General features: G+C 36.9%; 1 protein-coding gene across 8 annotated transcripts in view; it reads right to left on the bottom strand.

Annotated features, from left to right (window-relative positions):
- RALGAPA1 (Ral GTPase activating protein catalytic subunit alpha 1) overlaps positions 1 to 24,974 on the bottom strand; it is a 141,060-nt gene that overhangs the window by 59,261 nt on the left and 56,825 nt on the right. For 6 of the 8 annotated variants that reach the window (XM_082057748.1, XM_082057742.1, XM_082057746.1 and 3 more), the window contains 11 exons: positions 23,944 to 24,068; positions 21,513 to 21,729; positions 20,228 to 20,404; positions 16,629 to 16,781; positions 14,901 to 15,094; positions 14,674 to 14,772; positions 14,410 to 14,565; positions 12,813 to 12,941; positions 11,697 to 11,822; positions 10,466 to 10,524; positions 6,694 to 6,802 (listed from right to left, as the gene is read on the bottom strand). In XM_082057748.1, coding sequence (XP_081913874.1) covers positions 6,694 to 6,802; positions 10,466 to 10,524; positions 11,697 to 11,822; positions 12,813 to 12,941; positions 14,410 to 14,565; positions 14,674 to 14,772; positions 14,901 to 15,094; positions 16,629 to 16,781; positions 20,228 to 20,404; positions 21,513 to 21,729; positions 23,944 to 24,068 — 1,544 coding nt within the window. The remainder of the gene's footprint in view (positions 1 to 6,693; positions 6,803 to 10,465; positions 10,525 to 11,696; positions 11,823 to 12,812; positions 12,942 to 14,409; positions 14,566 to 14,673; positions 14,773 to 14,900; positions 15,095 to 16,628; positions 16,782 to 20,227; positions 20,405 to 21,512; positions 21,730 to 23,943; positions 24,069 to 24,974) is intronic. The other 2 variants (XM_082057745.1, XM_082057749.1) reach the window with 1 other exon arrangement.

Here is a 24,974-nt window from a genome sequence, read left to right as displayed (position 1 = left end):
TCTCCTAACTAATTTCAGACCAGTTAGCACAGTATCATGAAGCCAGAAAGAATAAATTCATTTCTTGTTACTTTAATGTTTATTAATGTTAACACATTACTGTAAAATCCCAAGGATCTCATTCTGAAATCAGAGGTCTGGCTTGAGAACCAAGGCAGGCAAACAGCCACGTATCCAAAATGCAAACACAGAACTGATGTAACTGACTGTTCTGCATTTGTTGGTGACTGCTGTGAACAGCACTTGTCTGAATGGAAATAAATGCACCTCGGCTTCTCTGCCTACTTCCTCTGTGCTCTGTTGTTTTATCAGGCAGGAGAATGTTGCTTCACTGGAGCTTGCCTTTAACAGTTACTAAAAAGTTTACGTGACTGGCAAAGTGGTCAAGGCAAAAGTGAATTGCACTTGTACAACCAGTCCCCAGCCATGGGAGGGGATGCACACGCTGCCCTATGCTCCTAAGTGGGAAAATAAAGAAATGAGAGACAGGGATAAGTTTCCCTAAGTTGTGAATGTCCAGGACATGTAACTGAGGCCTCTTCCTTCATTGCACTTGTCTTAAAACATTAAGCCATGTGTCAAGAACAAGAAGAAAGTGAATTTTACACGTGAATTTTTACTATGTGAAAATCCTACAAATCTGAGCTAAAGACAAATCTGAGCAACATTGTTAATAGGACAGCAAACCTACATACCTCAGGAGACAGCACAAACAACACAGAAGAAAAGATAGTGTGCAACAGCCCTAAGGCAAGTATTTCAGATACATTCAATTCAAGAAAATACTCGGTCTTTACTGAAAACAAGTATTCCAAACCATAATACTGATGGAACTCAGATCACTCGGAAAACAATTAGGTAATTCTTGCTTTAATAATGAAAAACCCTACTGTATTTCTCCAATGAAGATGAGTGACATCAGAATTCCTGTATTCTTAAAAGATTTAAAAAGAAGTTTACATGTTTTAATCTCAGTTAGCAGTGAAGCTGTCACAGGTGTGTGTTGGAAAGTGGCTAAGTGTCGACCTCTGAGCTGAGAAAAGGGTAATTATGTTGCAAAAGTACTTATATTTCATTTCTTGGCTTTTTAGACTGTTTTCTTAATCAGTCCAGTTCTATCAGCCTTTCAGGGAACGGTATATCTCACAAACCTTAAAAAAAACCCCAACTTTAAGAAAGCGGACATGCCTGTGCAACAAAGCCTAAGCAGAAAATTAAGGATTTCAAAATAAAATTTTCGAATGAAAAAATTTAAAGGTGGAAAATACACTGGAAGAAACTCTGTCCTGGGCCAGATTCTTATCAAAGCAGAGTTATCATTTTTTGCATTTAAGGTCTTCAAAATGAAAGAAAAGGTACAGGCATAATTATGGAATATTAAGCTTTAATTAAGTGGGGTTTTTTTAGTATCTGTGTAAGCATGAGAAAACGCTATGAATGTCTCTTATAAGTAGCCACAGAGTCAGAAACCAGAGTATACAGAGCAGTTATTTCTTGTTCTGACTTTCCCTCTTTCTCATTGGATGCAGTTTCATGGTATTGTTGGCTTTTAACCAAAACACAGCAGACACGTTACATCTGCAAACCTTCCCAGAGCTTATGGCAAGAACACCATTATTTTTTATCCCTCCTGAGGCAGGCTCTCTCCACACTGTGGCAGTACATTGTAAGAGCACAGTAAGCAGGGTACAGATTCTAATGTTCAAGCTCAACTGACAACCAAAAAAAATTAAATAAAGTTGAAAGCATAACAATTTGATTACAGAACTTGAGATCAAATCCAGATTGCTGGGAACATCCTTACAAGCTTGCAGGAAAATCCCAAAGTCACTGGAGAGGATAAAAGGTGTGGACAAACCAGAGTAGCTTAATATGGAGTATCCAGATCACTGAATTTAAGAAAAAGTACCTGAGAAAAAGGCCTGAATATTTTTCAGAGTCTTTGAATAGTCAGCTGTTCACTACTTAAAAACATGGAGCATTTACTTTATTTTTTTTTTTTTTTCCCAATGAAAGAGGGGATCATCAGGCTCTAAAATGAAGACAAGTGAATGATTTCTAGTGCTGGTTTATGCAAATTAGTTCACCTCTTTTCTGTTCTCTTCTTGAAAAGTTGGGGGTTTTTGTGTGGTGTTTTTTTTTTTTAATTTTAGAAAGGGAATGAAAGTCAGTGGAGATGTAAATTTCACAGAAAAGCTGAAGGGTATAAGGTAATGAACATGAATAAAATTCAAATCTTGTGCATTCACATCTCCTTATTCATGGGAAGAGGCTAAGTTTTGATCAAGAACACAGTGATCGGCCCAATCAGATCAAACTGTACATCTACTTCAGAAATCTGTCCTAGCACAGTCAATAAAACACATTTCAAAAGAATGCACAGACACTTTAGAAGAGACACTTATAGGACTGTGTGTCCCGGAAGGACATTTTCCTAAACTCAAGTAGCAACACTGGGTTTATGCTGGATATTGAAACAATTCGGCCCTTTTAAGCCAGCTGCTTTGTTCTGACTGTTTTCCAAGAGCCTTCAGAGGTGGCACGAAGATGTCTTTGCGATGCTACAAACATTCAGCCAGCTGTTTCTCAGAAAAATACTGTATGTTATAAAGCATAAGAATTCACTACTTTTACATGATTTTATATTTAGTAGTGTAATTGTGGGCAGAATTTTTTAAAAGTTATGACAGGAAAAAAAAAAAAAAAAAGCTTTCAATGGACTGTCACACTGCCTGGCACCTAACTGTTAGAGTTCTTCTTGGAAATGTCGTTTTACCATACTTTTCATCTTTGCAAGGGTCCATTGCTCTCTGGGTTTTACTAATAGTTTAACCTACATTTAGCACTCATTCAACTAAGCCCGAACAACACAATTTTGTGATGTATCTGCAGCATTTTTGAGAGGAGCGTCATGTAACGACGAGATGCAGAGGTCTCGTTGGGATCCTCGTGGCTCAGACTTCAGCAGAGGCTGACACCACTTCAGCAGTATCGCCGCACTGCTGGGAGGAGCGCAGGCTACATTCAGAGCGAGCTGCTGGGCTGCAGTTCTGAATACGCTTCTCTATTTAAGAAATAGGCATATAATTGTTGCTAACATTTCTGTTTCAATGTTATTTGCTCAATTGTAGTTATCAGTAAATTGGACTAGGACTATAGCCCTCTATCCATTCATTTCTCCTGAAAATAAGAAAACAATCCATTCTGGGAGTTTAAATCTCCGACTATTTGGAAGCCAGGAGATTGCTTAGGTAACAAATTAGAGCTAATTTGTTTCTCTAATGATATATTTATGAACTTTTCATTTCATGATTAAACTCTGCTGCGAACGTATACCACTGCTCGGAACAGGAGAAAAGCCAACGGGCACTGGATGCTTTTGCCAAAACAAAACAAAGCAAAGTAGAAATATAAAGAACTTTGTCTTCTCATTCAAGAAATAATTTATGTTTAATAGACATGAGCTACAAATAATTGGTTGAATAAACTTGTCAAAAATAGGGCAAATCACAGTGAATGTCAGGATTAAAAATAGTTCAAACTTTGATAAATTGCAGAAGATAAAACCAGTATCATTTGCCTCATACAGAACTTGCACAGGAACTTGATAAAATGCACCAGTTAAGTGATATTAAAAGGAGGAAAACTCTGGAAAAGAGTATTAGTGAAGCTGCAAAGGATGACTGTGACTTTGCAAAACAGGAAATTGCAATTTAGAGTCTAATACTAAAAGCCCTGCAGCCACATGTTTTAGACATAGACTCAAATTCTGCTTCACGGGATGTGATCAGCTGATTTGCTAAGACACTTCAGATTCCCATAGCTGAAGAGTTCACAACATCTGACACAAGCCATGTATAGCAAGCGTACACCCTGATTTTTATCAATGTGCATATACAGAAAGACTAAACTATTCATTGAATTCTAACATAAACAAAAAGCATGTAGAAAGGTTCTGAAAATAAATTGGGTCATACTTAAAAAGTTGAAGATACTGTTCATGCACATGTAAGTTTGCAAAATGCTACAAATAAAATGCTTTAAATAATAATCTAATTATTTCCATAGAATTTGAATATGAAAAATATTTTCAAAAAGTAAGAAGAACAAAAACACTCATCAAGGAAAAAAAAAAGCCAAAATAGTGCAGCTCATTAACAGAGATGATGAAAGGAATATACTGTTGATACACCACCACTAACAGAAAAACTTGTGACCAGAGAGCTGAAATGCAGTGCGAGTAGTTTCAGAATAATGAAAACTGTCATTCACAAAAGGAAAGGCAGGCAAGTGTCAGAAATCTATTCATAAGTATTTTACAGGAGTTGCACCACAATAAACTAGCTGTATGTGAGCAAGCTGCATTTCCAGGTGGGAATCACTGTGGATACCAGCTATGTTTAACAGATTCAATCAGAACAGCAAATACCAAACCAGTAAATCATCCTGGATTTCAAGAACTTAATGTGAAGGTGTTTATACAGAATTGCACAATGACTACCAGAGACTGAGAAGTTCTATCTTACTAATTAGTTTCAGAACCATTGCACTGGGTGTAGACAGGAAGGTTTTGCTGGGAAGGGTTGTAGGGGTGGCCTCCTGGGAAGGGGCCAGGGAGCCACCGCTGTTCTTCCTGTGCTGTCCCCTCTCCTGCTGGGGGTGGGCCAGTGAGCGAGAGGATGGGTGAGAGTTTGGCTGACAGCTGGGGCCAACTCACCACAGCCATTAAAAAAGGAAAAGCTAAATCCTTCTGAAAAAACGTAGAATTACCCAGTGTTACAGCATGCTGCATAAAAAGCAGGAAATAAATGTTAATGATAACCATAAAAACAGGTACTCTTTAGTTTTCACCAAAATTAGAATTCTTGTTATTCCCTTTCAACAGGTAGTTTATTCACATAAACTTTGATGCCAACTCCTCACCAGTCTTTGGATTCAGATTTTTTCTAACAGGTACTGGCCTGAATGATATGCCCTAGAATGACCACAGAAAAGTGCTTTGCCACAGGAAATCAAACACCTTCCAGTGCTTCCACGCAAGCAGCATAACTGCTTGACATCTCTCTCTAAATATCTGGCCAGGACTGAGAAGCAATAATGCAACGGCTCTCAAACACAGAAGTGAACAGGCACAGCATGTAGTGAGGATATGGGGATAACAGGACTGGGTTCGTTGGAGAAAGAAAAGAGCAGGTGAGCAAGAAGTACGAGAAACTTCGGGACACTTCTGCTTGGCTTTTGCATTTCTCACCTTCCCGCTTTCTTCCTTGTCTCCCTCCTACACTGAATGCTCTGTCTCAGTTTGGAAGCCAAAAAGTACAAGGCAGCAACTTGGCTTGGGACACACTTTTTGCATATGACAGCAGATGGCTCACAAAACTGGGATCCCTTCCAGTTTCCTCTCTACCCTGGCCCTTCCCTTTTTCAATGTGTCAGGAGAATGTACCATGGGGGCTTTACAAGTACTATTAATCAGACCTGGGGAACCCAAGATGCCAATTAGTGAGGAATGTGACTTCCCTCAGCATCCATGGCTAACCTAGACAGGAGACACAAAAAAACACCACAAAGGCAGATAAAGGGGAAAAAAAAAAAAAAAAGAAAAAGCAACAGCAGGTGAACATGAAGATCTGAAGATCAGAGAAGGAGGTGCTCCAGGTGCTGGAGCAGAGGTTCCCCTGCAACCTATGGAAAAGACCATGTTGGATGAGATATCCACACTGCAGCCGTGGAGTACCCCACATTGCAGCACTGGATATTTCTTCAAGGAACTGCAGTCCACAGACAGCTCACATTGGACCAGACTTGTCCTGACTGCAGCCAGTGGAAGGACCCACATGGGAACAGGGAGGAAGGAGTGGCAGAGAGGAACTGCTATAGACTGATCATAACTCCCCATTCCCTGTCCCCTCTTCCCTACACGGGAGGGGGCAGGAGGAGGCAGAGGAGCTGGGAATGAAGGAGTGAAGTTGAGGCTGTGAAAAAGGGAGGGCAGGGAAAGGTGGTGTTTAAAATTTTGTCTTTGTTTCTCACTGCACAAATTATTTTAACTGGCAATACTTTAAATTAATATCCCCAAGTCAAATCTGTTTTGCCAATGATGGCAGCTGGTAAGCAATCTCCCTGTATTCGTTTTGATGTACAAGATTTTTTTCATCTTGTTTTCTTCTCCTGTCCTGTTGAGGAGGGGGAGTAACTGGCTGTGTGGGAATTTGGCCCTTACTCAAGGCTAATCCACCATGGGCTCCTAGATCTAGTGACAGCCAGATGCAGAAAAGCCTCCTGGAAGCTTGGGTCCAGGATGTGGGAAGGGGTATAGATGGACAAAGTTGGACAAAGCCAGTAATGGTTTTGCTGAAACCTGGATTGCAAGGATTATTTATGAAAGCTGGGATGATGAACAAACTATTATGCTCCAAAGGGTAGAGGTTAGAGTTAAGTGGCTAGTGATATATATTAAGATACGGATCTACTATCTAATTTCCCAGCATATTGTTTCCTCCAAACTTACAGAAGGCCAAAGATCTTTTTTGACAGAGTTTAGAGATCCACTAATTAAACTGAATTCAGCCTTTTGTAAGGACTGAAAATGAGACTGTGAAGCAGAGATGCTACAATGTGTTATGACTTTGAAAAAGCAAAGTACCTCTCTGCATAAAGGCAACATACATTGTAAAAGCATTAGCCTCTCACCTTTAAAGAAACACAAATCACATTCAATGCTTCTTTGATCTGAGGATGATGTGATTCATGAACTAGCTCCTCACAGATCCAGATACCAAGGCTGCAAAGAGCAACACATCTGCAAAACAACGTTGGAGAAATTAAGAAACATGCTACAAGAATGTGCAATTTTTATGATTCATGATATGTCTTGCAAAAATCTAATAAATATGTTTCTAATATTTCAAAAAGAACTACACAAGTATCTTTATAATGCTGTAACTTATTTAAAAATGAGAAAGAAATCCCAAGTACCCTGGGGAAGGCACAGGAAGGGACAAGGAAGCAACCTTCTGAGCAACTGAAAAATCCTAAACATATCAAGAACTCCTGCATCTGTATGTGCTTTTCAGATTAAAAAATACTAGCTGAAATCCATCTATTTAAAATTCATATATATTTTCTTAAGACAAAGTCAAAATTGTGGTGGGAGGTTCCTCCTCCCCAATGTATTTGTTTAGAGTTTTTGGGACTCAGAGACAAGAAAGAGGAATGTTATTTGTTCACAGACATTTACATTTTTTTAGAATGACAATAAACAAAGATGAATAGAGAAAGAGTAAATGAACGCCAGAGACAGTGTACATATTGTGACAAAATACTTCAACTTTTGTTGTTTCTTCATTTAAAATCAAGAAATACAAGATAATTGTAAAGGTAAAGAGTATTTAGATAGATGTGTTCCAATCAGCAAAGATGGATTAAATTTGTTCAGAAATGTTAAGGAGCTAGCTTAAGCAATCTCTCAATCATTAGTAATTATCTTCAAGAACACAGGCTGCAAACATTTTGAAAAAAACTTCAGAATTCAACATCCTCTGGAGAAAATCAGAGAGCAGTCCAAAAATCAAGAGATAAAAGACAGTCATAGGCAAGACAGTCACAGGAATTGCAAAGCATTACATCTAGGAAGGAAAAATCATGTGCTAGAACAGAAACAGAAGAGGCTATGAGGCTGGTGCTGTAGAAAAAAGATTTTAAGGCTACACAGATCCTGCTAACAGGTCACAAAAATACACCTTTGCATGAATTCTATGTGATAATGTAAATAATATGTGTGCTGGTTTGACTTCCTGTTTTGTACACTGTCACTAAAACCTCAGTTGCAACACTGCCTCCATTATATTTTTATTAATACCATTTAAGAATAAAGACAAGCCTGAGGGGCTCCAGGAAAAAAAGTGGCAACAATAATAAGCTTTGGGAAATATTATATATGGAGGAAAAGTTGAAGGCCACACTGAGTCTAGATCACAATTAAAGAAGGAAATGATAAGAAAACTTCCGACATGCAGTAAGTCACTGAAGAGTTTTATTTCCAGTAGAAAAGATTTCTCCCAAATACTAGTCATAAAAACAACCTGACGGTAAAAATTAGATAAGTATTGGAATGATCTAAGATTTTTGTAAATTTCTTCTTTAAGAAAATTTTTTGGACTGTTTAGACAAGCTATTGCCAGGAACATTTTAAACACACTCCAGCCTTGGAGGAGGGTGAGCTAATGGAGGTACTCCCAGTCCCTTCCCAGTCTACTCTTCTGCTATTTCCACAGTTTGTGTTTCCATCCTTTTTGAACAAAACAAAATACAATATAGCATGGATTTAACAATAAATGTAGACAGTTTGTGTCAGCTGACTCAGAAAATAAACCTTTAGTATACAGAAGACAGCCCTAAGTCCATGTTACTATTTAAAGTTTTCTTCATGCTACTGAGATCCATTCCACATCTGATGATATGCTGACATGCAAAATATCCACGAGTTTGTGAGGTTTCTACAAAGAACACCAGTTTTGCTAACATTATTTAGAGTAGCCTCTGAAAAACTGTGTAGTTATGTGGCTACAATGTTGTTACTAAACTCAGAGCCATAACAGCACAAGCAGAACAGATGAACACGGAGTTCATCAACCTGTCACTTCTTTTTCAGACTGTCGGCAGCAGGAGAGGAATTTGATTAATACAGTTAATCTCTACGGATGGAGATCTGAGATCAGAACATATTTCAGATAACTGACTTCCCTGAAGCTCAGCTGGGTCAAGTATGTAATGAAATGCAAAACATCAAGCTTCTGTGGAAGAGATAAAGAATAGAGATTTATAGCTTGGGTAACAGTAACAACATTCAGACTTGCTAGAGATATACAAAGCTATGTACTGAAGTTCGTTCCTAGGCAACTGCAAAGACAATTAACCCTCTACCAGGAGCTGAGCTGACATGGCAAAATTATAATGCAGATCCTAAGTGTGACTATGACCTCTGACAGTAACCCAGGTGAATTCTGTACTGCTGTGAAGCAGAGGGTATCAGAGAGGTTATTCCCAAAAGAGACAGTGGACAAACTGCCACTGAGGAGTAAGGCAGTCAAGTTTCTGGAGCTGTGGAAACATGATTATCTCCACAATGAAGACATACCTATCTCTCTCCCAGAAGAAGAAACACAGGCAACCCAAACATACATTTGGAATGTATTCCTTTTTTGATCTCCATTTAATGTTATTACACACAGTGGTACAACTTTGTATTTTGGGGGCAGCACAACTCAGCTTTCTGAAAGGCTGGGCCTGCACATGTGCCTCTGCTCCTGTGTACACACCCTCAGAGCCAGATGGGACACGGGGATGTGCAGGGTGTTCCCTTCCTCTTCCCAGCCACACCGCCAGAACTGAAGACATTAATGCTGTGTGCTTCACTGCCACAGGATCAGCAATAATGTTCTGAGCCAAATGGATTTAAATCACCTTTTTCAAAAGCAAAGTGAACAGTGCTGTTTTTTAGAACTCTGTTTTATAAAAGAACATGAAAAATGAAATGAACATTATCTCAGAATGTTCCTTCCTTCCTTCCCCTGTGTTGAGAGAGATTACCAGCTCAAGTGGGCTGATGAAAACTGCTCTTTGTTTTCCAGCAAAACATGTTAAGGTTCAATGAACTGATTTTTCCAGTGATATTTTTCAGGCATGTGGTCCTAGTATCTTGCATTTGCTAAGTAACAATTTATTAGCTGAGCATGTATGGACACTCCACCCAAACACATAAGGCACACCAATGTACTCTTTCTTGGTAGGCACTACAGATGCTTGTTTCAATCCCATACACAGGACTCCATGACTGAAAGCTTCAGAGCATAGGTAAGAGCAAAAAAATCCTAAACAATTTAAGAAACAGAAAACTGGTAACTATCTTCTTCCCTGAAGTTCTCTACTTGAGAAAATGCTTAGGTTTAAGTATCCAAACAATCATTGCCAGTTTAATGCTTAGCCCAGTATCTTCTGCTTCTTTTCCATATCGTGAAGAAAAGCTCACGTACCTTTAATTATTTCTGTTTGTCAAATTAAATCATGCAGACTAATAAAAACTAACCATACCTCTCTTGTAAGCAATCTTGTCCTTAATCAAACTCAAAAATGCCTCTCTAGTCTGAAAACCCCTGAGCTGAGCACTAAGATACACAGCTTATATTCTTACCCTTATTATAACATCCTTTTCTATCAGCCACTATCAGAGAGAGGATACTGAGCTAGATTAGCATTTGTTCTGTCAAAAAATGTTTGTTTCGTTATTATCTCTATTTAAAAACAACTTCACATTCACTTGGTAGACCACAGTTTTTCTAGTGGCAAAGAAAACCATGAACAAAATACATACAAATTTCTACTTTAAGCTCTTCAATATATCCAACTCAAAACAGTATAACAAAGCGAGGAATCTATTAATTTAGAAGCTTTTTGTACGGCCTACCGTGCAGGACCAGATGGCTCCTCTCTTGCTGAACTTAACACAGTTTTAATTATGAGTTCCTAAAACAAAGAGGAAAATTTTCACCGATTTACCAATAACTCCATGACATGAAGCATCAGAAAATTAGAATTTTATTATAGCACACACAGGCATGTTGCTTAGCTGAGTCTCTAGGTTTGAGGTCAGATGAATTGTTTGCTTACCACTACTGCAAGATTCTAGTTTCTCCCAGATGCTCGTTATTGTGCTACCCCTGGAATATCCCACAGATTACTGTCAAGATTTCTGCTGATTAACCATTTATCCAATTCTTGCCAACACATTTCCATAAAAAAACATGGGTTAAAAGAAAAAAAAAGCCTCCCTAAAGGAACAGCCCTGAAAGGTACTACAGAAAGTACCTATTACTTTGAGGTTTAAACAAGGAACTTTTCCCCCTCCAAAATTATACTGATTTAAAAAATCTTTGGAATTAGTTGCAGAACAAATGACTACAGAGCCTTAGGAATGATGCCAAGAAGAACTCTGACTCAACTACAGCGAAATGTCCCTAAACACTGCAGGTTCCTCTCAATAAAGCTCAAGTAAACATCCATTATGCAACAAAAATGAGAAAGAATTAACTCAAAATCACTCCCCAAAAGGAAGCAGCTTCCACACCATCATCTCTCTCTAAATTGAAACAGTTTGGAAGCTTATGAGGAGCCTTTCTTAGACACAGTAATCATACCTGACACACACACAGCAACTAAACACACCAACTGATCTCTGCCCAGTTTGAGTACACCAGCACACTACCCAACTCTGTTACGACAGAGAGGGAGAGGTCTCTATTAATCTTTGTTGTTTGTCTAAAATAACATACTGATGTACAGAGGTTTTCTAAAGCCCCTAGGAACACAGTCAGATGCTCCCCGTTGTGAATTCTCAATAAATTAACATACCTTGAACCTCTCAATCTTCTCCTTATCAGCCAATTAAATCTATGATACTACAAACAGCCATAATGAGAGTAGGCTTGAAAAGGGACGAGATTATTAAGTTAACAGCAATTATACAATGTTTAGTAGCATAAAGTTTGACAAGATTTCATGGGCTCTTGAGCCTTATTTGAAATGATTTCTGAAAAATTTTAGACTCTTAAAATTGTAGTTACTATATCTGGTAACAAGATCATGTTAAACATATACTTGGTAGCGGAATACCCTCCAAATATGCTTAAAATTCCTACCTTAACATCAGTAAACTGAGACACAGCAATGTCAGGAATGTTTGGGTGAAGAGCTGGTAGTTCGTGATATAAATTGGGAAAACAGACTAGAGATCCTAAAAGAACTTGTGCTTCAACTCTTGGTGCCTGAAAGAAAAAAAGGTGAGGAGAGATATATATTCTTACTGCAATTAGGAAGATGACATTTCTAGCTGCCTTAAAAGAGAACAATGGCTGAAACTCTACACAGCTATTTCCTTTCCCTTTCTGCAAACTCTGTAAGGCTGACCAAACCCAGACCACAGTGCCATGGATTGCTAATCATGCACACCCCATGCTCCCATTTTCCAAGACAGTCAAAAAGGAGCAGAGGAATTCTTAGGACTACAGACAAATGACTGAGCTGCTAACTAGGCTGAGGTCTTAGGTTCAGCTAATTGAACAGGATGTAGAAAACTACTGGACATGACATGAGGCATTGCTGGACATGACAGGTAACAGTACAGAAGCTGACAGAGCCTTCAGACAGCACCTTGAGGCTGGATTTCATGGTTGGTTAAAGGGGGAAATGATGTGAGCAACAGTAAAAACTCACAGACAATGGGAGGGGAGCATTGGGGATCTTTGAGAGAGTACAGTCATGCAAGATCAACAACACCTGGGTAATTATATCAGTATTACTATATAAGGCTGAAATTGCCAGGGTAACAATATCTGAAATACATCCAAATAGTGCAAACAATAGCAGGTTTGTGTTCTCAAGCATGATCATCAAAGTCATTGCACAGCAGAGATATGGAGGAATAAATATACTTTTAAAATGAAGGTACAATCAAAACGGATATTTATTTTAAAACATTTTAAAGTACAGATAAATGGCAGTCACAATTCCAAGAACTCTGAAGTAAAAGAATATTCTCTGCTTCAATGGTAATTTTTGCATTCTTCACATATTTTCTGGAGAGAACTTGCATGTGTAGTGTTCTGGAACAAACCACTGACAGTATGTCTATTTGCTAACCATTACATTGAATTCTAGAGTTAAATTAACACACTAGTGAAGGAAAGATACTGCTCAGTTTTCTCTCAAATCCTTTCCACCCACACGTAAATGAGAATTAACTGATGAATACTTACATTGAGGAAAGAAGAAGCAGCCACTCTTCCTGCTGCTACAATGAAATCCATAATAAGCATGGTGGCACCAGGCAAACCAAGCGAAAAGAACTGAGGAGAGCAGTGCTTGATGATTGTATTGACAATATCCTTGAAGAAGGAAAATGGGAAAAAGGGAAAGAAGAGCAGCAACAAGATGACAGTGAATGAAAAAAAGACAGGTATTTATCAAAGGTAGAAAGTAAAAATGCAAGAAAGTAAATTCATTGTGACAATTAAGACACGTATTACTGACCAATGAATAGCATAAAAAGATAAATTCCTTAAGTACACTCATATTAATATAAGTAAACTGTGGCATACATTATAGATCGATTTAACCTTGGACACTATTGTATGGTGGTCAGTACCAGGTCACATCTTACGTTCATTTACATTTAGTTTTTAAGAGTTCTAGAAATGATTAACCATTCATTTAAATATGTACAGAAGAGATACAGTAAGATAACCAGCTACCATACCTTCTTAACATGCTTAAATCCTCCCCAATAAGTATCATCTGACTAAAACTTTAAAGAAGGTATTAACCTTTTACATATATCTGTACGGAACCAGAATATAAAGAAAAAAATATAAAGTGTTTCACAACATTTTGGGTATATAGTTATTCAACACAGCACATCACATTCTTGTAGACTTAGTGAGGCAGTTGTTAAAATTAATGTACATGATGCAATTACTTCAAAATATTAGAAAAAGTAGAAAATGTTTTAATTATTAAAAAAAAATTCGCAAGTTCACAGATACGAAAAAAATAACCCTTTTCTTCCTTTTAATTTATTCTCCAATAGCAGTGATTCCATTTAAATGGCAAGATGCCATTAGGAAGATTTGCAATCCAGCAAGAAAAGCAGTGTAAACTGGTTTTTAAAGGACAGAAACTGGAGATCTGTATCCATAGCCAACTGTGGAATAATTTTGGACTAGTTCTATTTTGCCCAGTTAATGAAAGCAGAGTTGTTTGAACCTTTGATCTCCCTATGCCTCTAACTGCTCCTCCAAAAAAGTCACAAAACCAACTTTTTCACACTCCTGACGCAAGCCTTCAAAAAGAGCTTTTAAATAATATAATATAATCAGACTTGTTCATATTAAAACCTATGAAAGAGATCCACTCCCCCTGAGATACACTCAGTAAGCTTGCTGGTTCCTGCATGTGCTCTGTAAATAAACTACTCCAATGCAGTGAGCACAATTTATGTTCCCACTAGCTAAACTGTGTCATCAAGGAGCGAGTAAGAAGAAGAGTAGACCTTAGAGAGATGTGCTTCATTTTCTTTCTTGCATGCTTCAATCTATAACATACAATCAGTAAAAAATTAAATAATACCTTTTCTGCCCTCGTGTTTGCTTGAACTGGACTACAAAAAAAGCATTCCTGATTACAGCCAAGAACATGAGGGCTGTTTATCAAAGTTCAGAAAATGTATCAGTCACATAACCATTTTCAAAGACAAAATTAAATTACTCACCTGAAAATCCCTTCAGTATTTTTGATAAAACAATTTAGTTTTAGTTATACTATTCACATTAATCTGAATTTTGTAATTAAACTTACTTGATCAACATGAAGAAGTCCACAGTGCATTATATTGTAGAAATGAGTTAAAAAATCCTTGTTTGGAGAAACATCTTGTCTTCGTTTCATTGTCTTACAAATGAGCTTATAAGCATGTAACTTCCCTTGTTTGTACTTATCAGTCAGCATTGTTGCCTAAGTTTTAGAACAATATTTATTATACATAAATCAAAAAACAATATTAAACACTTCCACACTGCATGAACTTTTATTTCTGTTTCACTGCTTATTACTCAAATTCACCTTGAACAGCCATGGTGTCAGAATTCTGAGTGGTGGAATTAAAACTGGTGGAGACGGTGAAGTCAGGTTATCTGTTGAAATACCAAGATTGTCTCTTATCTGCAATTATTAAAAACAAAACAAAAAAGTAACCATGTAAGGGAAATATATGAGGTGGTGGGATTTTTTTTCCTTCTAAAAATCCTGCCTTATTGGGTCAGGCTGCAGAATACGTTCAGTTATTTTACCTTGGCCAGATTCTGCCACAGTTCGCACAGGTAATCAAAAACCTGAGCATGAATCTCTGGATCCATGATGCTGTTGACATCTCCCAGAATTCCTAGCATTCGCCTCCACATCACAGTAGCAACATCTGCGTGCCATCCTGTGAGCGTTCCCCCAGCCATCACGCTGCAACATTCTGAGGGGAATTCACTTGTTTCTGCAATGGAAGAAAAAATTACAGTGAGACCTACCTCTCCAGAGAAAGAAAGCTCTGACACAACTCTTACATACATAGTTCTCTTAAAACCAAAAGGAAAAAAAAAGATGAGGCTTTCAGAGTAAGGTATTTCTTACCCATCCAGCCACCTCAAAACTGGAAATGTTTAACTATATGTCTACTTTCAAACTCCGTAGAGGAAGAAATGCCCTGTTTCTTACATTCTTTCCATAAGTAACATTTAAGGTCACTTCTGGAGCATTAGTACTGGTCTGATGGACCTACTAAGGCCACTCCTTTTGTAAATGCTGTCTTACGTTCCTTGGAGTCAATGAATCTCCAGAACTCCACTTGCCTGCTTTGAAGTAAAATTACATTTCAACTTCACATTTTTCCCAATCATACAGAAAGATGATTTTTCTTAGAATCTACTAGGAACGTATTTTATTGCAAACTGAAGGGAAAGGTAACAGTAAACTTGTCTCTGGCTACTGTTCTTCACGCAGTAAATTTGTATAAGTGAAGAGAAAGCATTCTGTAACCTAGCAGCACATAGTAACTCTCACCTAGCTTTCTCTACACATCAGTGTTATGCAAATGAATGTTATTTTTCAGGTGGAAGATGTTTAATCTATTCTGTCAATACAAAGAAAACTTCAGTAGATTACAATGGTTAAAGCTTAACTCAGTTCACATTTAACTAGCTGAACAGCCAAGTAAACTAGCTGATGAGCCACCGTTTTAAAGCAGCATGCATCCAGAATCTCCTTTCCACTCCTCTCAGACAGATTTTCAAAACTTCTCAGCACCAGACTTTGCTGAGACCTTCTGAAAATCTCACAGCTCCTACTGGAATACAAAATCAAAATGAAACTGAATTCAGTCTAATTACACAGCCTTGTGTTTTGAAGATCTGGACCACTGTGATACAGACACTAACAGTTTCCAGCCTGTAGATTTCAAAGTACAAAGCAAAATTACGTTATTCCTGTCCATCAGTAGGCTACTTAAAGGAAAAGGGTCTGAAATGCACATCAGACACCCTTCTGTTTTCATGAGACAAAATACGGAGAAATGGGAACTTTGTATTTATAAAGTGAATGGACCCTAGAATTCAATAACTAAGGCAGTGGAAGTAATTATAAATGTGTTTAAATATGAAAGGGAAAACAACCAACATTCCAAGAAGAACCTATAACATTACCTTAAAATTATGTCCTATTACTTACACATCAATGCTAAAAGAGTTTATGACAGGGCCACATACTAGATTAAGCTGCAACAACTCTAAGCATCAAAAAGGGCAGTTATAAATGTGTGGACTATTAATCCACTGCTAACAGTTCCAATGAATGTAAGATAAAATACAAAAAGGTTTTGTTTACTTTTAAATCATTATAATTAAGTATTTTTAAAAGTGCAGATGAAATAGCCTTGCACAGGATTTTCTACAACTAACATGATACTAGCTACTTCACTATATGTCATTGGAAAGAAGAAAGAACAGCTTTATATTTTCTGTTCCAGATATTGCCTAGGTCATCTGGCGTCTGTAAAACAGAGTGGTGGAGCTTCTCATCCAGCTGCAGATCCTTCTGCTCAATATGATCTGCATGAAGAGTAGCAGGAGAGGGTGTCTGTGATCGGGATCCAAGAGCAGATTGGATTGGAGAAGCACTTTCAGAGCCTGCAAATGCAATTTTTAACAGTTACCTTAAAGGCTTTTCTATTTTCTTGAGCTACTGAAATGTTGTCTAAACATAGCATTAAAAGAAAACTGAACTACTTTATATATCAGATCTGGGCAAGGAAAGATATAAAAACTGTAAGCAGAACTCCCTGTGAATGGTGCTCTGAAAGAAAACAAATTACATGCATGAAAGCTGAGAGATGAACATCAAAATCAGATAAGTAAATGGATTAACAGACCTCTAGTTTAGGTCCAAATAATTTTAAATGTCTTAGTTCTGCAGCACTTCCAGTGTTCTGAATCAGTCAAATTTATCTCCACATTCCCTCACCTAAATTTTTCTTCATCCAAGTGGTTAAGCAGAATTTTTCCTGGAACATTGTTTTTTCCAGGTTTATGGATGCATGCAAGTTAATTTATCAATAAAAGCTCAAACCAGTAACTGACAACATTTGATGTTTATCTGCCAATCGCACTGAGAAAATCCATGTGAAACAAAAGTCAGAGGAATTTTTTTCCTCTAAGACAGGAAAACACAAACGTTTGAATGGCAGTGCTGCAAAGGCATTTTTCCATGATCCCCACTGAACAACCTCTAGGCAACTATTTGACCTCCTCTACAGAGGAAACTGTGGAGATGGAGTGGGTATTTGTATTTTTCTTCTGTACTACCTTAGTTTCACTTCCTGAATTTGCCTAAAGATCCTTATAAAAAGCTGAGTTTGATCAGAATAGTCAGATGGGAAGAAAAAAAAAGATAACAGATACATTACCACATACTTCTCTACACATCACCACATTAAAAATGGAAGAATTCAAACCTATTAATTTTAACTCCTAGACAAATGTCACTGGGGCCCAAAAATATTATAATACTATGCGAAGTTCAGAGTTAAACTGAACTTTAGGGACAGCAATGAAAAACTGAGTCTTTTTAAATAGTAATTTTTCCAAATTATCGGCTGTGAAGTGTTCTTTCTTGTAAAGAAAACAAATTGTTTAAAGAACTTGAGAGAAAATGTCAATGTTATCAGAAATTGTGGTAAACAATCTTAATTACATTGTTAAACTGCAAAGGTCTCTATCTGCTTTAAATGGCAAAGGCAATGAAGCTTTTACCATGAATTTAAATCACCACCTCTGCGCAGCAGAGATGGACACCACGGGTTCACACCCAGACTGCAGTCTGACCCAGCAGGGAACGATGCTCTCCTCTCGCTACTGACCACTTGTTTGCCAAATGCTCACAAAGATAATGTAAAATACACACCTAAAAGCTGTTCAAAGAAATCTTTTCCTACTTCTCTTCCATTCTGCTCACTAAGTGGGGTGATTGGTGCAAGTAGACCGAGAGAGAGGAGGTGGGGGAGCTTGTTGGGAGAAAGCGAGGGTGAGGGACAGAGGGGAAGGAGAGGGAGAGAAAGTGCAGGCAGGGGAGGAAAGGAGGAAGGAAAGGAGGGAGGGAGGGAGGGAGGGAGGGAGGGAGGGAGGGAGGGAAGAGATCTTTATATGACAGAAGAGAATGGTCAGAAATCATTATGGAAAGTTTGCTGTACTGGAGTCTTGTAAGAAGCACTAAAAATTACTCCAGCATACACGGATCCAAATTTGACAGAGAATACTATGGGTTCAATTTGTTCTAGGACTCAAACAGCAATCAATGGTCAACTCAATCATTTGCTAAGAGTATGAAAGAATGTCTGTATTCCAAGAAGAAATTTTCCTTCCAAAAACCCTCAAAGGAAAACTATTTAGAAACACATAGTTTTCTGAGCAGCTGAACCACAAAAAAAATCATTTCTTATGAGTGGTTTTGGGGTTGAGTTTCTGCATGGATTTGCTGGTATGTGACACAGTGAATTCACATTGCAGCCTCCCTGTCACGGGACTCTGCATACATGTAATTTTCACTAGAGAGCTGCCCATCTTTCATAAAATTTCAAATAAAAAATTGTCTTTCTGTTTTCTTATATGCCAATTTAGCAGAAATTACACAATGGGGTCCAACACAATTGAGGGCATGGAGCAGTCAGACAGAGACAGAGAGTGTAATCGCACAAGTCTTGCTTCCTTGGGAAATCCAGCTGAAGTTAAATGCATGTGACACACAAAAGCTGCCTCTCTAAAACAGCAGTCCAAGCAACAAGACAAGACAGCCACAGAATCTCTCAATGGACAACTCAGTCATTAATCGCAATCTTATCAATTCAATTATAGTGCAAATTTGGACAAAAATACCAAACAGTAATGAAATTATTAACATTTAAAAACAAACAGAAAAAGAACAGGTTTTCTGTGAGGACCTCCAACAAGCACACAGCAAAGAGAAAAATGAAGAGAACAGAAGTCAAGCTGAACATTGTTGAACAAGTTTAACAACAATGTCCAAGAAGTCTAATACCATATTTCTTTCAACAGAAAGGCCATTTTAGAAAATTAAAATTGTTGCAGAGGAAGTAAAGATGTCTTTCAATCTCTCTGAAAATGCAGAGTTTGATTTCTCACAGAGAACAAGACACTGTATGTAGGTAAAAGCTTTGACAGACAAACAGGTACTTGTTGCCAGGTGTGTAACAGGAATCGTAGCGCATAACCGTTAAGGGACAAGGAGTATGAAAATTACAACGGACATCTTTACTTCCCATTGACAAAATCCAGCAAGAGATCCTTCTTCCAAATACTCCTCAGAAAGGAAGATTCTCTCTTTCAGAAAGGAGGCCATTAAATTTAGGTTAACTGCACCGCTTGGTGATTGCTAACCTAATCATTATTCTCTTTCCCAAGAAACAGTTGCAAAGTTAACCGGAGAAGCCTCAAGCTCATCAGCTGAGGCTGTGAAACACTGCTTCCCAAAAGACTTACTTTTTAATGAAAACAACAGGAAAAGTATTAAAAGAATTCTTAAGTTACATAAATGAAAATTGATCTTACATGGTACAGTGACTAACATTTTGCACATTAAAAGCTCCCAGTTACACAGCAGACAGTATATATATAGAGAGAGATTAAGATGGATGTATACAGAAGAATTCCACCATATTTCAGTGTGATACAAAGGTTTGAAAGAGCACTGTCAAAGCCTTCTAAGGAAAAAAATCCTTCCTGGAAATTAGCTATTTGACTACCAGTAGAAGGACACTTGTAAGAGATCTAGCATACATTATGTGGTAAGAGTTTTCTTCCTGGTAATTGTATAGATTTTCTCATGAAGGGTTTAAAATGCATTTAGCACCAAGCCAAGGATCATATGAGTAACTAAGTGAGAAAAAGATTTTCCTTTTATGTTATTTCATATATTACTTTTCAATAGCAATAAAAAAATACTTTAAATCAAAGAATCATCTTATATAGAATACAGATTCATTGCAGAAGCTGAAACTAGAATTCTTCAGGATGGGTACAAAAATTTCTGAAATAAATGCCTTTTTTTTTAACTACTTTACCAGTAATAGTTGCAGCTTCAGCAGACAATGGTTGCTGATTGAGACTACTTGTTTCTGAATCTATATGGAGTGTAGTTAGACTGGCCACTTCTTGCTCCTCAGCACTCTGTTGCTGTCCTGAAATTGCATCAACGTCAGTGGAAGCTGGCGTCCCTGCCTCAGTGCCAAAGCTGAAATCTGCATGAGGAAAGCACTGTATTAACTTATAACCTAAAAATACAATAATATAAAACCCGAAAGCCCAGCACCTCCAAAATCCTCCATGTAAAACTTGGATGTACATCTCCTATGCTACTAAAACACTGCTGCAAAATTTACATAAAATATAACAGCAGAAAGTAATTGACTCTTATTAATATTCTCATTCCTGCCACAAAACTGTTACTGTACTTCTGGAGAAAACACTCCTATTGCATGTTGTGTGTTCTGCTTAGTTGCTCCAAGTGCACCTACATGAGAATAAAGTAAAAATAATGGAAAAATACATTAAGGAACTTATTTGCAAAATTTACAAGCTGGAAAGAAATATCCAAGTTGGTTATTAAAGCACTAAATTAAAACTAAAAATATTATGGCAACTGACACTCTATCAAATGGCTTTTTCAACACTAAAGAAAAAATGTCATGCTGAAATGTTTAAATAACATCACTTAGTTGCATAACATCTACATATCTAAGAATTGTAATTTCTTCAACAAATACCACCATATAAACATAATTTCTCTCTTACATAATACATTAAGTCATAATTCCTAGCAACCATAACGATCTCTTCTGTTGAACAAGAGTGGGAATGAATAACTGAAATAATTATGTTATTAAACAAAGCATACTAATTTTACCATGATATTACATTTAGTATTTTGATTAAGCTATAGCTAGACAAAGCCCTTCTTAAAATTTTACCTTAATGTTTTCAAAAGAATTAAAATAACTTCCAAAAAAAGTAACCTTTCATTTCTATATTTTGGGCAAAACAGACGGATACGCTGCAGGGAGCAGACAATATTGCTTTTTAACTTCTGTTCACTGTTGTTCTGCTTTTTGCACAGTAGTATTCCAGTGCTGTTTTGTTTAGTATACTATAAACATGATAGCCTCTCTCAAGAACTCTGCTTGCTCCATTAACTTGCTAATGATTTCAATGAGAAATCAAGATAAGCTCTCTCTACAGAAGACTGCTGGCATATAACTAAAAAAAAAAAAAAAAAAAAAAAAAAAGAGAGAGAAATTTGCAAGCAAGCAAGCAACCAAAATACGAATACTTTTGGAAAAATACACTTGCTTTCAAATTTGCGGCCATCATACTGGAAGGCGCTGAAGGAGTCGGAGTGGCTGTCGGAGCTGATGAGGTCGCTGCTGCCTGCACTGGCAGGCGATGTCCATTCGGAAGGCACACCCGGGTCGTCTATAGGACGCATTTGGTTCTGTTTGTTCAATATATCTGGAAGGTCTTTAGGAACCTCCAGGCTGCCAGGACTGCTTCCTCTTCTCGTCACATTCTAAACATTGAAGAAACATAAATTATCTTACAATCTTGGATGGCTTATTTACATATAATGCAAAATGCAATCACACATTTGCAAGTGTCAGTATGTAAGAAATAGTTCACAAGAACCTAAACCAGAAATTGTCAACATACTATATACATTGCTAAGACTTTCCAAAACCCCAGACAAGCATCAGGAAGTCAAGAACCTAAAATCACACAGTCACACAAATTCTTAAAGATAAATTTTATTTGCATAATGATTTTTTGGGCACATACCTTAAAGGGCTAGGATTCAGACCAGCATGTGCCACACATGTATTAAGAAAGTCTTCAGACAGAAAACATAGCAAAAAAAGGGTATTTTCTCCAGCTTACGTCTAAATTCCTAACAACACCTTGTCAACCTTGGTTGCAGACACAAGCAGAAAGAAAAATTCAAGGTATGTGGTGTTCTCTGGCCTACTATGCTATAAGCAAAAATTTAATGTACACCACGAGCAAATGAATTTTCTAATTAATGTGCTAATTTTCTTACAATCAAGCCAAAGCCTCAATATTGACTTGGACAATAAAGACAGCATATAGCAAAAATAAGATATATAGATATATAGATTTGCTCATGTAGAAGTAAGGTGGTGTTCTACTTGGAGCCTTTCTTTAAGCTGCTCTTTTCACAGATAGGACTCTTTGCTTGAAGGAAGAGAGATACGGGTAGAAAAGCTATTTTATGAAACAGCTTGAAGTCTTAATGCATTATAAAACTGAAGGTGACTTCCTTTTACACTAGGTCCAGTCACTTCTCTATTCTTTTATTACCCTATTCTTTTATTACTCCTATTAATTAGAGATTTGCTCAGGCTGACAAGTTTTTCATGATACAAGATTTTAATATGACTACTTTAGATTACAAAATCAGTGTCAGCTTCAAAATATTTTTTCAAACCTAACTCAGCTGGTTTTTGCTACCTAAGGAATGTACCAATTCTCTTGTCTGAACTATTAACAATCAATATTCTTGCCCATTTATGTGAAAATGAAAAGTATTCCCTTTCTCACTTTTTGTCTGTGGCCAGATGCAACAATGTCTGTTTTATTAATTTGCAGACCAAGTTAATATTTTTTTAACAGACTTAAAGTTAGTATTTTCGTCTTGTGACTCAAGACCTACTAACAAGAATACGTTGCACCAGCAATCAAGTTTGATGAACATAAGTTCAATACAAAGGAGAGAAAACAGTATACATTTAGACAAAGTTTATAAGTCCTCTCTTGCCATTTATCAAAAAGAATGCTAAATAAACAATTTTTTTCCAATTACTTTGAATAATCTTTTTCTGCCCCTTATTTAGTTGCCCAACAACTAAACTACTCATTGCCAACACTCTACAGAAGCACATCTTAAAATGACCCTCTTTTCTTTAAAAATTGTTTTAAAATTCTAAGCAGGAAAAAGACCAGGACAACTTTGTAGCAATACATTTAAATTGTTATTAATTCTGTTCTTCCTTTGCAACATTTTTTAACATCTTCCTTTTCACTGCTAGTTAATAAAACACTTATCACTTTGGGTTAGTTGTCTCATTCTGTAAGCATTTAACAGTAACCTGAAATTCTTGACTTAAATTTGATTAAAATTTCTCATTATGAATGATATACCAAACAACATAACATATCTGGAAAAATGGAGGAATAGAGTATAACAAAAGTTGGTTCAATTAGCATAAAACTATTAACAAAAAAATTATTCAACACTTGTAAATGAAATAAAAAAATGAAGGAAACAGAGACACTAGTAGTGTTTTGTAGTCTGTTGCACCAACTAAACCTGTAGAGAATAGTACCATACTACAGCATAGAACTGGGCACCACACTGAAGACTGCAAATTTACATATAAACCATTATCCTGAAAGTGTCTGTGTACAAAGATTTTTACAGGTGTGATTAAGGCCATTCAGGTTCAATAAGACTATTTATCTGACAGTTATTTTTTCATTGCTTCCACAATGAAGATTTAATAGATATGAAAACATGAACAATATAAAATGGCTTGAGTCTATGTCAAAATGATTTAAAAGCAAGGAATAATTAAGTTATATTCTTAATCCTTTTTGATTAATAATATTCAGAGAAAGATATTTTGACAAACTGACTTATAATGTCATTGACAAGTTCACACGTATATGCAGACCTACATATTGAAAAGTAAGAAGTTTAAAGGCTTACCAGTGCACTGCCACTGCGGAGTCTCTCAGCTATAAATTCATCCATGAGGTCAGGAACATTTGTATTGCTACTGCCAATATCACTATCAATATGGTGCAGCTTTTGACTCATGTCCTCTCTATTAGCTAAAAGCAAATGAACAACTGTATATAGTAAAAAACACATCAAGACGTTTTCAAAACAAAACATAAAAAAATTAAAAAAACCCTGTTAATTAACAGAAATTTAAAAATAAATCAAAATTGTCAAACATGCATTTTAAGAAATTCCCTCTTTTAAAGCAGATTCTACTGTAAGAATTAGTACAGCTTCTTCTTCCCACTAAGCAGGGGTTAGTTGATTTCCAGTACCACCTCTAATAGCAAGAAGCTTCTAGGTAAGCACTACTCAAAGTTGTTAATGCTTGTTTTAAGGATACAGCATATATTCTTCCTCCATATCACAAAAAATAAGTAATAAAATGTTTTTATGATTCCTACAGGCACTCCTCCTTCATTGCATTCCTAATGAAGAGCAATGCAGTGGAAAACATAAATGAGGCTGTAATATGTACTAGTGACAAATGTCAATGTGATACCGTATACAGTTAGTATAAATAGTGCAAAGAAAATCTTATGTAATAAAATTACATGCTACCACAGGGAATGAAAATTCAAACTCTGGATGGTCAATGGTTATGAACAATTAATTAAGCATACTCATTTATGAGTTTTATATTTTTGATATAACTATACTGTTCATATTGAACTGTGGCTGTTACACGTGACTTTGCAATCGTAGCCTTTAAAATCTTCCAGTTTTTCCAGTTCAGGTTTTCTCTGTAAGAATTTGTCCCTCCATGTCTTCTCATGAGACCACAGTGAAGCTTATTCTAATATTGAGGCTCTGCTAAATGTTACAAATTTCCAATAAAATATACTTCGAAAAATAGTGCTTTCTAGATCTCCCTTTTTCAAAAGTCCAGATTCTGCAGAGAAGCAAATAGTTTTTTTGAGACCCATGACAGTCACGTTCTGCTGGTCCTATGCTTA

This window comes from Streptopelia decaocto, assembly GCF_964273445.1.
Source record: "Streptopelia decaocto genome assembly, chromosome: 7".
Classification (NCBI taxonomy): Eukaryota; Metazoa; Chordata; class Aves; order Columbiformes; family Columbidae; genus Streptopelia; species Streptopelia decaocto.
Note: the sequence above shows the minus strand (reverse complement) of the source record. Positions and strands in the feature narration are given on the sequence as shown.